The sequence below is a fragment of the Eubalaena glacialis genome, chromosome 6 (genome assembly GCF_028564815.1).
Source record: "Eubalaena glacialis isolate mEubGla1 chromosome 6, mEubGla1.1.hap2.+ XY, whole genome shotgun sequence".
In the NCBI taxonomy this organism is placed as follows: Eukaryota; Metazoa; Chordata; class Mammalia; order Artiodactyla; family Balaenidae; genus Eubalaena; species Eubalaena glacialis.
The window spans coordinates 61106423-61121229 of NC_083721.1; the positions used below are offsets into that span (position 1 = coordinate 61106423).

The 14807-nt window shown below is 39.9% G+C and overlaps 1 protein-coding gene across 5 annotated transcripts in view; it reads left to right on the forward strand.

Annotated features, from left to right (window-relative positions):
• The window catches only part of SIDT1 (SID1 transmembrane family member 1), an 87697-nt gene that overhangs the window by 23147 nt on the left and 49743 nt on the right, over positions 1 to 14807 (forward strand). For all 5 annotated transcript variants that reach the window (XM_061193083.1, XM_061193085.1, XM_061193082.1 and 2 more), the window contains exons 2-4: positions 1576 to 1697; positions 2708 to 2878; positions 12664 to 12709. In XM_061193083.1, coding sequence (XP_061049066.1) covers positions 1576 to 1697; positions 2708 to 2878; positions 12664 to 12709 — 339 coding nt within the window. The remainder of the gene's footprint in view (positions 1 to 1575; positions 1698 to 2707; positions 2879 to 12663; positions 12710 to 14807) is intronic.

A 14807-nucleotide genomic window follows, 5' to 3' on the forward strand; every position in this document is an offset into this window, starting at 1 on the left:
AGCAGGAGAATGCCAAGATGAAATTGGCATCTGAGGGAGTATAGCCCTGGGGATAAGAAGACTAGATAAGGTGTTGTCAGGGAGGGTCACAGTGATAAAGGACTGGACTCCGAGTGTCATTGGTGGGGGAGGGGAGGATCTCGGTATGAACACTATGTAGAACTTGATGACCTATTGATGGAGAATGCTACAGAAGTAGGAATCAAGAATGACTCGGGCTCAGAATAATGGCTGTGTGGTGAGGCCATTCAAGAAGCAAGGAAATTCAGAAGAAGTTAGGGGTGAAGGAAGTGACAGGTGCCACTTCAGACAGGTTGAGTTTGAGGTGCCTGTGGAACATCCAGAGCTTAGGAAAGAGGTCTGCACTAGAGACAGGGTGTTGGCAATGATCAGCTGCAGCATAATTTCCATGGAAACATGTAGAGCACAGGCACAAGAAAACGCTCCCTTCGTGAGCAAGCACTTCTTATCTAATGATAAATTACTCTTGGACGGTTTTAACATTAAAAAACTAAGTGTCTTAATCAAAAATGATATAAGAGATCCAAATAGTAATAATCTATGATTCCCATGCTATTCTGCTGCCTCTCAGTTTCCATTTTGCACATGTCATAGATCTTCAGGGTTTCACTGCAAGCCTTTCTTGTTTCAATTCTTTCCCCTAATAAGGGGTTTTCAAGAGAACACTAGGGCTTAAATTCATTAGGGGAAAAAAAATCTCATATGAAAGATCAACTTTTTCTTACTTTGCCTTTTTTCTATTGCCTATAGTATTATAAAAAAAAAAAAAAAACTGAAGGGAAACACCAAAACCATCTAGATCCAGGGGCACAATTCAATTTCCTGTCTTTTAAACAGCCATGATAGTGTTCAATCCTTGGGGTGACACATGTATTCAGAAGAAGCCACGGATCTGCTGATATCAAAAAGCATTCAGTGTTGGGGATTGATCTATGCCTTGGAGCAGGGCAAAGAGAAGACTCTTCAGCCCCTATCGTATCTGTTGCTGGGGGAGCATCAGGCCATCTGCTAGACTTGAACACAACGTGGCAATAACATTTTGGTCTGAAGCACAGAATGATTTTCCAAACCAAAATTAAAGTTTGTTAGCAACTGAGGCACTTGTAGGTTTTTTTTTTTTAAGATATTTGTATATTTAGCATTTATATTCAGATAAGAAGAGAAGCACATCAACATCTTTCTTTTTCTGTTTGGGCTTATTCTCCTAATCTTGTGTTGACTGCCCAATTCAAACTCCTCAGCCTGCCATTTGAAGCCTCCATAATTTGGCTTCACCCAAAACAACTTCAATCAAAATTTTGAGGGTTGGACACCGGCATCAGTTTTTTTTTTAATCTCCCCTGGTGATTTCATTGTGCAATCAGTGTTGAAACTGACTATGGTTACAATATGAATGAGGAGAAGACAGCTGGGATATTTGGAGTGTCTATGGTCAGCAGCAAACGTATGAATTAAAGTTTTTCAGAGCTTCCGATGGCAGCTGTGATGTACCACGTCTGTGCGTGCGTGTGCGCGTGTGACTTGCATTTCCCCTCTCTCTGCCCTGGCTCACAGGTGAACGCTGTGCGGGTGTATGTGAACAGCTCCTCCGAGAACCTCGACTACCCGGTCCTGGTCGTGGTTCACCAGCAGAAAGAGGTGCTGTCCTGGCAGGTTCCTCTGCTCTTCCAAGGACTGTAAGTGGATCTTTCCCCGACAGCTTCATTACCTTTGTTTTCTTTCAATGTGCGAGACCTTAATTGCTCTTTTCCCTAGTGAAAGGAGAAATCAGATGTGCAGAACGTTGACATATTAGGCATGCTAAGTGCAAACAGTTGTCGTGGTGCGTGCATTGACCGTTCAGCTCTGTTCAGTTTCTCTCCTCTTTGAGGTTCTGACAAGCACTCTGTCTAGATTTGTAGCACCTAGAAGAACGTTTAACATTTTAGTTCTACCCAGAATGTTCTGTTACTCTTGGTTGGTTAGCGGGTCATCCACCAAGGTCAGGGCTAGGTCCCACAGTCAAATTCAATGAGTGACACCTCCCCCCATTCTTCATAATGTTCACCGAGTGTACTTTCTTTATCCCATAATATTTATTGAGCGCTACTAAATGATAGATGCTGGGGATACAGTGGTGGAAGACAACAGCGAAATCCCTGCCTCGTGGAATCTATATTTTTGCAGGGGAAGCTGTATAAGGCACTAGAGCACTAACAAGAACAAACCAGAAGGCATGCAGACATGGGCACATAGTACAGTGTTAAATCATTTTTGAAGGTTAAGACATGTGAGGATTGAAATACTGACTCTAATGCCCTGACTTGGACTCTGGGGCTTTCTTTATGTTCATTTAGCAAAAGCTTAAAGATTGGAAAAATAGAATCAACTGGTTGTTTTATCAGAACAGTTTTCCCTTCAAAATCTGATAATTTTCCTGACTGAATTAGGAGGATGATTTGGTAATGAAGACACCTAAGTGAACTGCTCAGCACTCAACAGCCCTCATATCTGTGTTATAATGTCACACAATGTGTGCCAAACACAGTAGCTCTAAAATTACTATCAGTACGTCCAGTATGAAATTTTAAATATAAGGACTTGGAAAGAAGTTCGGGGAGAAGTGAAACGAGATGTTCCTTTCCCTGCTCGTTCATTGAGTGTCTTTCTCCTTCTCGCTGGCTTTTCTCTCCACTGGCTGCTGCAGATACCAGAGGAGCTACAACTACCAGGAAGTGAGCCGCACCTTATGTCCCTCAGAAGCAACCAATGAAACAGGGCCTCTGGAGCAACTGATATTTGTAGATGTCGCATCCATGGCGCCCCTGGGTGCCCAGTACAGACTGCTGGTTACCAAGATCAAGCACTTCCAGCTTCAGTAAGCGGGACTCCTTGTGGCCTTTCTCTGTTCGCTTGTCTGCTCTTCCTGAGCTTGTCTGTGCTCAGTCCAGCTTCCTTCCTCCCAGATCAGCACTCCAGAAGGAAATCATCCACTTGGTATATTGTCTTAGCAACTTCTGAACTCTCCTGTGCACAGCTGGGCAGCAGGGCCTTAATCTGTGTAAAGGGGAAGCAGTAGGGGACCGGAGCAGAGCAGAGGGCGGTGCACCTGATAGGTGTATCTGTTCCGGGGCATCTGTGAGGGCCCCCTCCTGTCTGTCGTCCAAGCAAGTGTGACATCCAAGCACTAGTGATGGGTACTTCTGTGTCACTCACCAGTGCCACTCTCCTGAAAGAAGTTTTGGTTTTGTCTTAAGGAAGATCTTAAGCTATTTTTCTTACCCTTATTACTATTCCAGTTTTCTCCTTCTGGTTAGGAATGTATACAGGTTGAAAATAATGTGTTATGTGGCTTTGTGTGAAAACTTATGACTGTTTCCTCCTTCTCCTTGCTCTACCATCCTTTGAAACCAAATCAGTCAGGATACAGCATCTCGAATTGTTTATATTAGACATGGAGTATAATAAATTCAGTGGAGGGCATTGTCTCTAAGGGATCTATTCTCTCCCAGAGTTAGTCACATAAAATATTGCATAAATCTGTGTGAAAATGTAAACAGAAAGGCTAAGATTATTCCTTAATAAGGCCAGAAACTTCAGGGAGTTTCCTGCCCTATCCTACTCTAAGTTCAAGGTTTCTCAAGGGTTCAAACTATTCCCTCCCCTCTCAGTGTTTTAAATAAAATTTTTAAAAATATGTCATTAAATTGGTCATATTAAAATTTTAATTTGTACTCATCAAAAGGTATCATTAAGAGAACAAAAAGACAAGCCATAGACTAGAGAATATGTTTCCAACACTAACTAACAAAGGGCTCATATGCAGAATATATAAAGAACCCCTACAAATCAAAAAGAAAACACTGGCAAGCTTTTGGCTGCTGTCCCCAGTACCACCCACCCTTCCGTGGCTCTGGCTTCTTCTGGGCAAGTATCTTGGAGCCTATGAGTCTGAGCACTGCTCAGAGTGGGGGCTGGCACCCAGGTGGGTGCAAGGTTCAGACTCCGCTTCAGTGAAATAAATAGATTCCCTGAGGCAAAAATGAGGAGATCTCAGGAACAGAAATGATACTTGAGACTTTGACCTCTCACTAGAACTTTAGGACAGAGACAGAAGATCTCAGAAGGGGAATCAATGTTTATATTTACCCAATGAAAATAAATGACATATAAATAGACTCAAATATGTCAAGTAAAAGACTAAGAATGTCAAATGGGATTTAGAAAAAAAGAAAACTAAATATATGTTGCTTACAAGAGTACAATCTTTAAAAAGAATGTATAAATGTAAATAAAAGGATAGTAAAAGAAACACCATACTGATACTAAACAAAAGAAAGTTGATGTATTATATCACATTATACAAGATATTCCTTAATGCAAGAAACATTATTAGATATAGAGAGACATTCCGTATTTCTAAAATAATCGTTTACCAGGAAGACAAATTTAAATTCTAAATTTCTGTGTACCTAGTAATATCACTTCAAAATATACAAAGCAAAAATTGCAGAATGGGAAGAAGAAGTGTACAAATTCACAATCTTTGTGGTAGCCTTCTCGATAGCTAATAAAATAACAAACCAAAATTTTAAAATGTATGTACAGGGTTCCCCCACTGTGTGAAAGTAGAGTGTTCCTGTGAAACCTTTTATAAGCCAAATGATATTAAGCAAAGAAGCAATTACCTTAGGACACATCTTGCTAACAGATGCACAGAATAAATTGAGATAAAGCACAGAGGTTCCCAGACACAATTCCCAGCTATGGTGGCTTGATGCTGAGATGCTGAGTGTAGTTCCAGGGAAGGCGGTGGCGGTGCCACTCTCACCGCTCAGGGTGCACACTGCAAAACAAACGCTGAGCACTGTTTTCGCTTTTCATCTTCTTTCATAAAAGCAAAAATCTTCAGATTTCTTTCAGTTAGTGAAAACAGATACTAAGGTAGCAAGTTGGCATAAAGCGAATTTTCAAAAAGTGAAGGATAGCGGTATGCAGTACCGAGAACAAATATTGGCAAACCATGGCCCACAGACTAGCCAATGGTTTTTGTAAATAAAGTTTTATTGGAACATAGCCCTACCCATTCATTTACATATTGTCTCTGGCTGCTTTCATACTACAATGGCATAGTTGAGTAGTTGGGACAGAGAAATTATGGCCTGCAAGCCTAAAATATTTACTATCTGGCCCTTTTAGAAAAAATTTGCCAACACCTGCTATAAAAGAGCAGATCAACATGATTAACAAACTTGAGCTAATTAATGTATTTTGAAAACTGCATCTCAAAATGATAGAATGCCTAAGCTTTTGAAAATATACTTATCCAAACTTCTGGGATGCAACTAAAGCACTGCTTACAGGAAAATGTATAGCTTCAAATGTATATGTCAGAAAAGACGAATGGCTGAAAATCATTGTGTTAAGTACCCATTCTAAGAAGTTAGAAAAAGAACTGAAAATAAAAGTCAAAGAAAGTGTAAGTAAGTACTAAAATAAAAGCACAAAACAATGAAATAGAGAACAAATTAACAATGGACAAAATCAACCAAACCACAGGTCAACTATTTAAAATGACTAGCACTATTTTTATAATTGTTTTCTAAAAAATAAAAAAGTCAGGCAAGCCCATTGGAAAAAAAATAGGCAAGAGACTTAGACACTTCACCAAAGAAACTATACAAATGGTCCAAAAACATAACCTCATCAGCTGTCAGAAATGCTAATTAAAACCATAATGAGATTCCACTGCACCTACCAAACTGCTATACTTTGAAAGGACTGACAACGCAGTTCCACTCCTAGTTATATACCCAACTCCTAGATACATAATTGTGCTATTCATTCGAGGAATATCACACAACAATAAAAACAAACTATTTTTGTACCTAACAACATGAATAAATCTCACAAAATGTTGAGCAAAAGAAGCCAGACAAAAGGAATACACACTGTTTGATTCCATTTATATAAAGTTTAAAAACAGGTGAAACTATTCTGTAATGTTAGAAGTTAGGACAGTGGTACCGTCGGGGAGGAAAGAAGAAGTACATGGCTATGTTTACTTAGTGAGAATTCTTTCAGATATATACTTATGACTTGTTATCTATATGTTTGTTACACTTCAATAAAAAGATTAATTTTTAAAAAATAAGAATATTTTAAAATATTTATATACTACTTTTTTGCAGCTTATTTTTCTGATCAGAATGTTCTGCTCTATTATAAAGCTCTCCTTAAATTTTCTAAGGCAGTTTATTCTGAAGTCTGTAGCCAGTGGAGTTGCTGATATGAATCAAATATTTACCTTGGTCCTCTCTACTCCCCTTGACAGTGTATACCCATAGATACAGATGGACAGATAGATTAATGAATGGTCAGAAGGATGGTGAAGTAGTTACAGCATTTTTTTCCAAGTCCCTCCATTAATTTTGGTGTAGAAAAAAGTGATGTGATAATTTCAAGAGCAAAGAACCACCCCCCCAAAAAAGGCAGAAAAAGATCAATTATATGAGTCTCTAGGAGGGAGGTTTGAGCATTATAGTATATATATTTTTAAGGTTCTCCAAGTGATTCTAATGTGCAGCAGAGTTGAGAACAATTACCTTTAAGCAATTTCTAAATGTGGTGCTTGTGTTTAATTGTTTTAATAACTAAATTTATTTGTGATATTAAACAGTATGGGAATTCGTGCTCATAATTTGAAGGAGGTGGCAGCACATTACCTGAACAGAGTGCATTTTGAACTTTGGAGAACCCCTGCATTTACTAATTGGTCTCTGTGTGTCTGACCTGTCACTGTCACCTGGTAGTAGTGTACTTGAATTCTAGGGCTGGTATCTGTGAGGCTAATTAGACCCTTTGGAGAACTGAATTCTGTGAAACTGAAGCCATAAGGTCACGACTCTGTGAGAGGGTTATTGAATGATACGCATGTGGTGAAACTACAAGTCTATTCCCTCATATTGTTTTCTGTTTCCACCTCTCACAATGTGACCTGACCTCAGCAACCAGACATGCAGAGCATTTCAAAATGCACACAGTTACCAGGGGTTTTATGCGAATAAGATAAGCCCGAGAAGAGATGGTAACTGAGATATATGTGTCTCTTCCTCCCTGGCTCTGGATTGTCCCACACCAGCCTTGCTGGAAACTCAGAAATCCAGAGGATGATGGTAACAGGCAAGAGCTGAGAACTGTGGGGAGATCTGAACTCAGGTATTGAGAGAAACACTGAAGAACTAACTCCAATTTCCCAACATTGCAGTTTCTGTTGTATGTTTTTCAGTGGCAGACTACAAGTGTTGTTTTTTTTTTTCTAGAATCATAAATTTTAAGAATAGAAGGAACTTTGGGAATTGAATCCACTCATTTCATTTTTACAGATGAGCAAACTGACACCCAGAGAGGTTAAGTGATTTGTCCAAACTCACACAGCCAGGAAAGGACAAAATCAAAATTAGATTCGACTTCTGACTTGCAGTTCTGAGCTGTTCCCACTATACCATGCTATTGCTACTTTCTGTTTAACACTGTTCTCCTGATTTTTGTTGCCCTAAATATGTTTCTCAATTCCATGAAGCATTTATTTATTTAAATCCAGCTTAAAAAATTAACTTCTGCCTTAAAGCATTACTCCTTGCCGTCTTAGCTCTCCCCAACCTGCCTCCACACATGCACATACACCAGCTTTGCCCCTACTCCTTTTCCCAGACCCCATTGCCCTGGCGCTCAGTGCTGCAGTGTGAAGTTGCAGATAGGGACGAGCAGGAGGCTGCAGGAACAGGCAGGCACCTGATCCTGGGGTGGGAGGAGCTTGGAAGGGCTGTTGGGAATTCTCTGGTGGTCCAGTGATTAGGACTCCATGCTTTCACTGCCATGGGCCTGGGTTCAATCTCACAAGCCATGTGGCTCGGCCAAAAAAAAAAGAAGATATCCCCAAGAATGGAAAATGCATGACAGATAGTTTAAAAAGAAAAAGAAAGAAATTTAGACAGTTGTCTATGTTGTCACATTTGTATGGATAATGGATTTGAGGGGGACTAGACTGGATGCAGAGAAATTAGAAGGCTGATGCCGTGGTCAAGATAAATAATGAAATGAACTGAAGAATTTAGAGGTGAAGTTGACAAAACTTGATTGGATATTCAGGGTAAGGGAAATGGGAGAGTCTAGGATGACCATCTAACTTGTAGATGGTGGTGCCCCTAAGAGAAAATGAGAATTTTGAGGAGGGAAGGAAAAGATGATAAGTTCACTTTGGGACATGTTGAACTTGAAGTGCAGTGCCTGGCAGAGTGTTGAACTTATACAGCATGATGCTCAGGAGAGAGGGCTGAGCGGCAGAGAGGCCACTGAGCAGAAGTTTCAGGAAGGCTGGTCCATATGGTGCCTGAGGTGGAGTTACAGGAGGTAAGGGGAGAAACAGGCAGTACCCAGTCCTTGATCTCTGAGATATTTTTGCTGCACCAGGCAGTTTAGACTTCATCTTTAAGGTTATGGGAGCCACTAAAAGATTTTAAGCAACAGAATATCCTGAACAGGTCTGATTTTTGAGATGACTTTAGTGTAGCTGTGTAGAAGATGAAGTGGAGAGGAGAGGGTAGAGGCACGTAGACAAATAAAAAGTTTGAACAGAGAAGAATTAAAAAATTATTAGGACCTGAACATATCATGGCAGCAACAAAGTTGTAAGGGAGAAAAAGAGTCAAGTAATACACATGGGGATAATTCACAAATTCAAAAAATACATGTGCCAGAATCAAAAATATAGTCTTACATGAGTACTTGAAGCCTTCAACCCTCCTCTAGCCTTCTAAGTAGGGATCTTGAGTCTTTGTTTTGAGAGAGAGTTTTGAGTGCGATAGCTCAGCTACCATGCTGTGAAAAGTAATAGATTTTTGAGGAAATGGATGAGTAAAGAGGCTTTTAGACCATTTTGCTATATGTCATCCTATGTAATGGCCCTTTGGAATTTTGGGGTAGAGTACAGTAATGATTTACATTGTTTTTCAGTTGTTTTTTTTTTTCTTATTGGATGCTATACTGAGCAAAGACAGTGCTTCAGGTGGGAGCAGGCGCATCCAGGTTACATTTACACTAATAGAATCAGTAAGACTTGGTGAGCAGTCAGCTGTGGAAGGGATAAAAAGGGAATCCAAGACAACTCCAACAATGATGTCAGAAGTCAGGTGAGGCTTATCGACAGATGTGGCAGGTCAGGGTCAGGGAAAGGGGAGTACACTCCATTTTGATCATATGGAGTTTGAGATTCTTGAGGGCCGGTGGAGTGCAGAAGCCCAGCAGAGAAACACTCTTCTGTGACTGGAGCTCAGGAGATAGCCCTGGGCTGGACATGGAAACTTGTGATTCACTAGCATTGTTGTGGTTTTGGTGGCAACTGAATATTTATATATATGGCTCTTATGGCAATTATAATATATATAATTATACATACATGAATGAAGATGTATGTGGCTAAGGGAAATGAGGAGATCAAGAACAGGACTGTGGGTCACATTCTCATATAAGGGATGGTCTGAGAAATAGGAGCTCTCAGAAGAAGCTGAGTCGGCATAGTCAGATGTGTGGAAGAAAACCCAGGAAAGCAGGGGTCACAGAGCCCACAGGAGGAAGTTCTAAGACAGAGGAAGTGGCTGTCAGTGTCAGCTGTCAGAGACAGGTAAAGAAAGTTAGGGACTAAGTCACTGGATTTAGCTACAAGGAGGTGACGGGCAACCTCAGGGAGATGCTGGAAAAAGAATCCTGACAGCAGTGGGGAGAGGAAAGAATGAATGAGGGATGGGAGCAGAGCACTCTTTGAAGAGGCTGGTTGTGAAGGAGAAGGAGGATACAGAATGACATCAAAGGAGAGAAATTTGGAGAAGAGAGGGCAATTTTGGGGGGTGCTTTTGTTTGTTATTTATTTTGAAAATGGTTGAGACTAGAGTATATTTATAAACCAAGGAGTAGAAAGGCAGATAGAATTTATAGGAGAGTTGGATTTTTGTAGAAGCAACGTCCCAGAGGAGGGAAGAAAAGACAGGATTTAGCACATGCGTGGAGAGTTTATACTTCAACCAGAGCCTTGAGGTGGAGGGTTACAGATGATGGAGGGTTAGGGAAAGATTTGGGATAAGCAAAGGCAGTTCATGACAGATGGCAGTAAGGAGATAACAGGAAATGATACTCTGAAGTCCATAGTCCAAGTGAATAACCAGTGTAATTTCCTTCGACAAAGTGAGGGTTTTGAACGCTCACTGTGCTCTGGGCTAGGGGCTTGCTGTCAGATGAATATGATGCCCTGAATCTCACAGTCCTCTCTGTACTCACCTCAAAAACGACTTAGTTTTTGTCTCTGCCTGTCTTTCCACTTACCCTTTCTTCCCATCCCCCCTTCCTTTTCCTTCTGTTTTATTACTCTCCTGTAGATATTTCTCCCCCTTCTCTCTCCCTTCCCCATGGGCCCTTTCCTCCCTCTTCTCCTGTCTCCCTTCCCTGCACACCCATCTCTCTTGACTCCTCTGTTCCTTTTCTCTTTCCCTCTCCCTCAAACTAGCCAAAATGAGGAAACAAAATTAGCTTTTGGGTTTTCTTATTTATTGAATAAACTTTTGTTTCCTGTGTTTAATTTTTTCAAATAAGTCAAAAATTGTGTACCTCCTTCTCTAAAACTAAAGGTGTACATGTGTCTCAATTAGATTTGTTCTGTTGCTTAATGACACCTGATAAAATAAACCTTCCGCACCTCCACTGAGGCCCATGGGGAAGGAAACAGAACCTTTCATCTGCAACAGGCACCATGTTTATTTTGCACACACTGTTGACTCCATGAGAAAGAGAAGACTTAAATGTGATAGTCTTAAAGAAAATAAAGTGTTTTCAAAGTTTGTATGTGTTGTACTAGTAAAGCAAACATAAAGAACAAGAAAAAAAAACAGAAAATTCCTATCAATGTCCACACATTCAATGTTATAACTGCAATTCAAATGACAGGGGAGAATTTAAAAACAAATTGCTGGCCAAAGAAAACTGTTTGCTTCTGGAAATCTTACACTGTCTGTTGCCAGCCAAGAAAATCACTGTCCTCTTCGTTCCCCTGACCTGGCAACAAACAGAATTGAGGGCCCCCTGTTGCCCTGGTAACAGCAGATGACACTCCCCACATGCTGAGAGCCACACACAGCACCGCGGGTCCAGACTCTGGCTGTGGAATCTCAGGAGCACACACACAACTGGATTTGACACTGACTTTGGCTTCTTTAGGGGACTTAAGATCACGAGTTATTAACCATATGTCAGCAGAACCAATCCTAGACTCTGATGATGATTTCTATTGAGAGTGAATATATACAAATTGTATCCATTGCTACATTCTGAGCCTTGTCTGCTGACAGCCTGAATTGTTCGTCATTACCTTTAGAAATAGTGCTCAAATTTTATGACTTCTAAACAACACCTCCAATTATAAACTTCATGCTTAAATGTCCTGACATGCCCTTTCTAAAGGAATCTTTAATAAAAATTTTAAACTATTTAATTTTTATAAAAGGAAAATTAGGAGTGGAGAGAAGGACTCCTTAGCACTGGGGGATAAAGCTGGGGAAGGACCCCAGGAGAAGTTCAGGTTCAGGTTCCCAGAAATGCAGGTCACATTGGACAGTTGGGATCATGACATTCCCCAGACGCAGGCACTGAGAGTGCAGTGGGCATGTGTGAGTGATCTTCACAACTAAAAATGAGGCAAGAACCAGAAAGAACAAAAGCCCCAAACAGCCCTTACATGACTACAGAGAAGACCAAATTTCTCTTTGTTTTCCAGTCTCTTGAACTGTTCACATATGTTCCTTCCAATAGCGCTCTACGCTACAGATGTATGGTTCCCACATGCTCCTCACACTCTCCTTTCCTCAGTGCTGGATCATTTCTGTCTTTCACAGAAGAATGAAAATATCTAATAAAATATCTAATAAAATAATTCACAGCAAATTAATAATTGGAGAGAAAATAACTTCATTATATTCTTTTGGTGGTATATGCATTTTAAGAAGGGTCTTAGAAGGCAATGCCTAACCCAAAGAGGACACAACCTTGGAGGGAAATGTAGACAACTGGGGGTGCTTGGGGACAGGAAGAGTATGCTCCTATCCCTAGAGACCCTCCCATGGTGATTATCTATCCATCACATTTTTTAAAAAGTGATCTTTTAAAAAAAAAAAAAAAAGTGATCTTTTGCCATGGACACATCAAAATTTTGAAGTGCTATCTGAATTATGCAAATGAACCTCAAACCTTCTTTTCCTCTCTCTTTCAGACCACTTCTGATACCTAAACCCTGTACTTGATTGTAAAATCTTAAGAGAATCCAAAGACAAATGTGTCTATAAAAGTCAACAAAGTACTTACTTGTATAGGTATGACTTCATGGGTTTACAAAGACATAAAATTGATCCCTTCCCCAATTTGATCATTCTTGAGAGTTGAAACCACCAAGTTCCCATGCAGCGTACTTTGTCACTTTTATGGGCCCAGAACTCCTTTCTCAAAGGGTAGGGTTTTCCTTGCATCTAGTTTAAGATTTTTTTTAATAAGTAATTTTTGCTTGCTAACTTATGCTTTTCTTTCACTTTTCCCACTTCCCCCTCTCCCCCTTATATTTCTCAGGACAAATGTTGCCTTTCACTTCACTGCCAGTCCCTCTCAACCCCAGGTAAGTGAAGGGCATCAAGGTTATCATGATTCTTCCTGTTGGTGTTACCCAAAGAAACCATGGCAACAGGTAGAGTTAGCATGTGATGTTGCCCTTGATCGTTCACAACATGAGCTATATTTGTACTTTTGGAACGTTGTTCATGTAACTGGGATTTTAGACACACGTTTAACCTTATCACTTGAATTGGTGTAAAATGGGAGGCATGAAGTATTTGCAGATTTTCCTTGGCTCAACCTTCATTCATAAAATTGTGGGCCTACTATGTACCAAGTACAGTGTTAGACTGTACTAGGTGCCAGGAATAGAAGGATGAAGAAGAGACAGGTGCAACTTCTGCCCTCACGGACCTTATATTCAGGATGGGGGTGGGGAGACAGAGAGTGGAAGACCACCACTAAACAGATACAAAAATAATCAATTGATCTGAAAGTACAATAAAAATGAGACAGATTTTAATTTCTACAGTGTTATGGGTAAAATTAGTTAGTTTCTCCTGTCATTAAGAAAGAACAGGAATGCTGACAAAAATTATTAGAAGAATTAGATATTTGTGGTGTGCTCTCCATTAGGCCATAATCATAAACAGACTAAATAGATGAAAACTTTGATTGACTCAGGCTGCTTTTCTGGAGACACTTCTAGCTACCTTCCTTTTTCCTTTCATAGCTTCTGAAAGAGTGAAGTTTATGCAATAGCAAGTTTAAAACAGATTTTTTTAATGTCCTGATATTTATTATAAGTCTTCTGTAGGCTGTAATGCAACTTTGTCAAAAATGGCCTTGGATATACTGTACTAAAACTGGGATTAACATACTATATGGATAACGTTGTAAATCTGTTACAACCACTTGTGAGCTGGTGAATATTTAACAACTGGTTCTTAGAGTGAAAGCCCTGTTTTGTAGCGTTTGCCCATTTCTGCAGTGTAAATACCTCCACTCTGGCGGATTTCAAGCTGCCAGCGTGACATCATTGAAAACAGAGTTTGGAATCGATGTGCACAATCAGTCTGCAAGAGCCAACTCCAGCACACCTTGAAGAGTTAAATTTCCCATCAGTGAAAGCCTCCACAGTGCATATATGCTGCCACCCACTGACAGAAGAGGACTACGGTCCCACGATCCATTGCCCTCAGAGTATTAGCCACTTAATTCATGAAATATTTGAAAGCACTAGTTGCTAGGTGCAATGGGAGATATCTATATAGAAAGGGAGGGGAAAACTTGTACCCCAACTGCAGAAAGAGTACAGTCTAATAGTCCTGTCGAAAGCTATAATATGATAGACTGAATGTCGTGATGTACTTTGTAGACTGAAAATCAGTGATGATTATATATTATAGCTTCTTTCTATTTTAAAAAAGTATTAAACACTAAAGCCCAAATAATTTGTACATAAATCACAAACTAGAGTAAAATATACTTAAAACAAATGCATGAAACAAAATAGAAATTCTTTGACATCCCTGAAGGTCTTACTTTACTCGTAACTGTTCCCATTTCGGCCTATATTTTATAACCTCTTCAACTGTAGGAAAAATTTTCTGTTCCTGTAAGTCCACCCAAACTATTGCACATACTCAGACAACCTGAATCACCACTGTCTGCCTCTGCTCCTGTAGATAGAAGCAGGTTACAGAAACTGGATAATCAGGACACAAGATGGTGATTTTTAGCCTAAATTCCAGGCATTGCTTTGGATCCTGTCACTTGCTTCTTTCTGGTAAAAGTAGATTATCAAGGCAAGGGGTTTATTTATTTGGGGTTTATGGTAATTTAAAGGTAAAAAACGATTAGTAATACCTTGGTATACAGATAAGGCTTTGGTAGATGTCTACAGCTTGAACAAAACCAACTCCTAGAATATACAGGCATATATGTGATGCTCATTACTGCTAATAGTAACCATAATAATGCTTTTGAGTTACAAAGTATGGTTCCCCTAAGAACCAAGAACGCCTCTTGGGAATTCCAGAGTATTCACCTTTGGAAGAGCCCTGTATTATATGTATTTGAATCAAGCTCCAAAATAAAAGCACAAAAATGAAGTGGGTTCTTAAGAGTGTTGCCATCTGTTACAAGGCATGAACAGACTT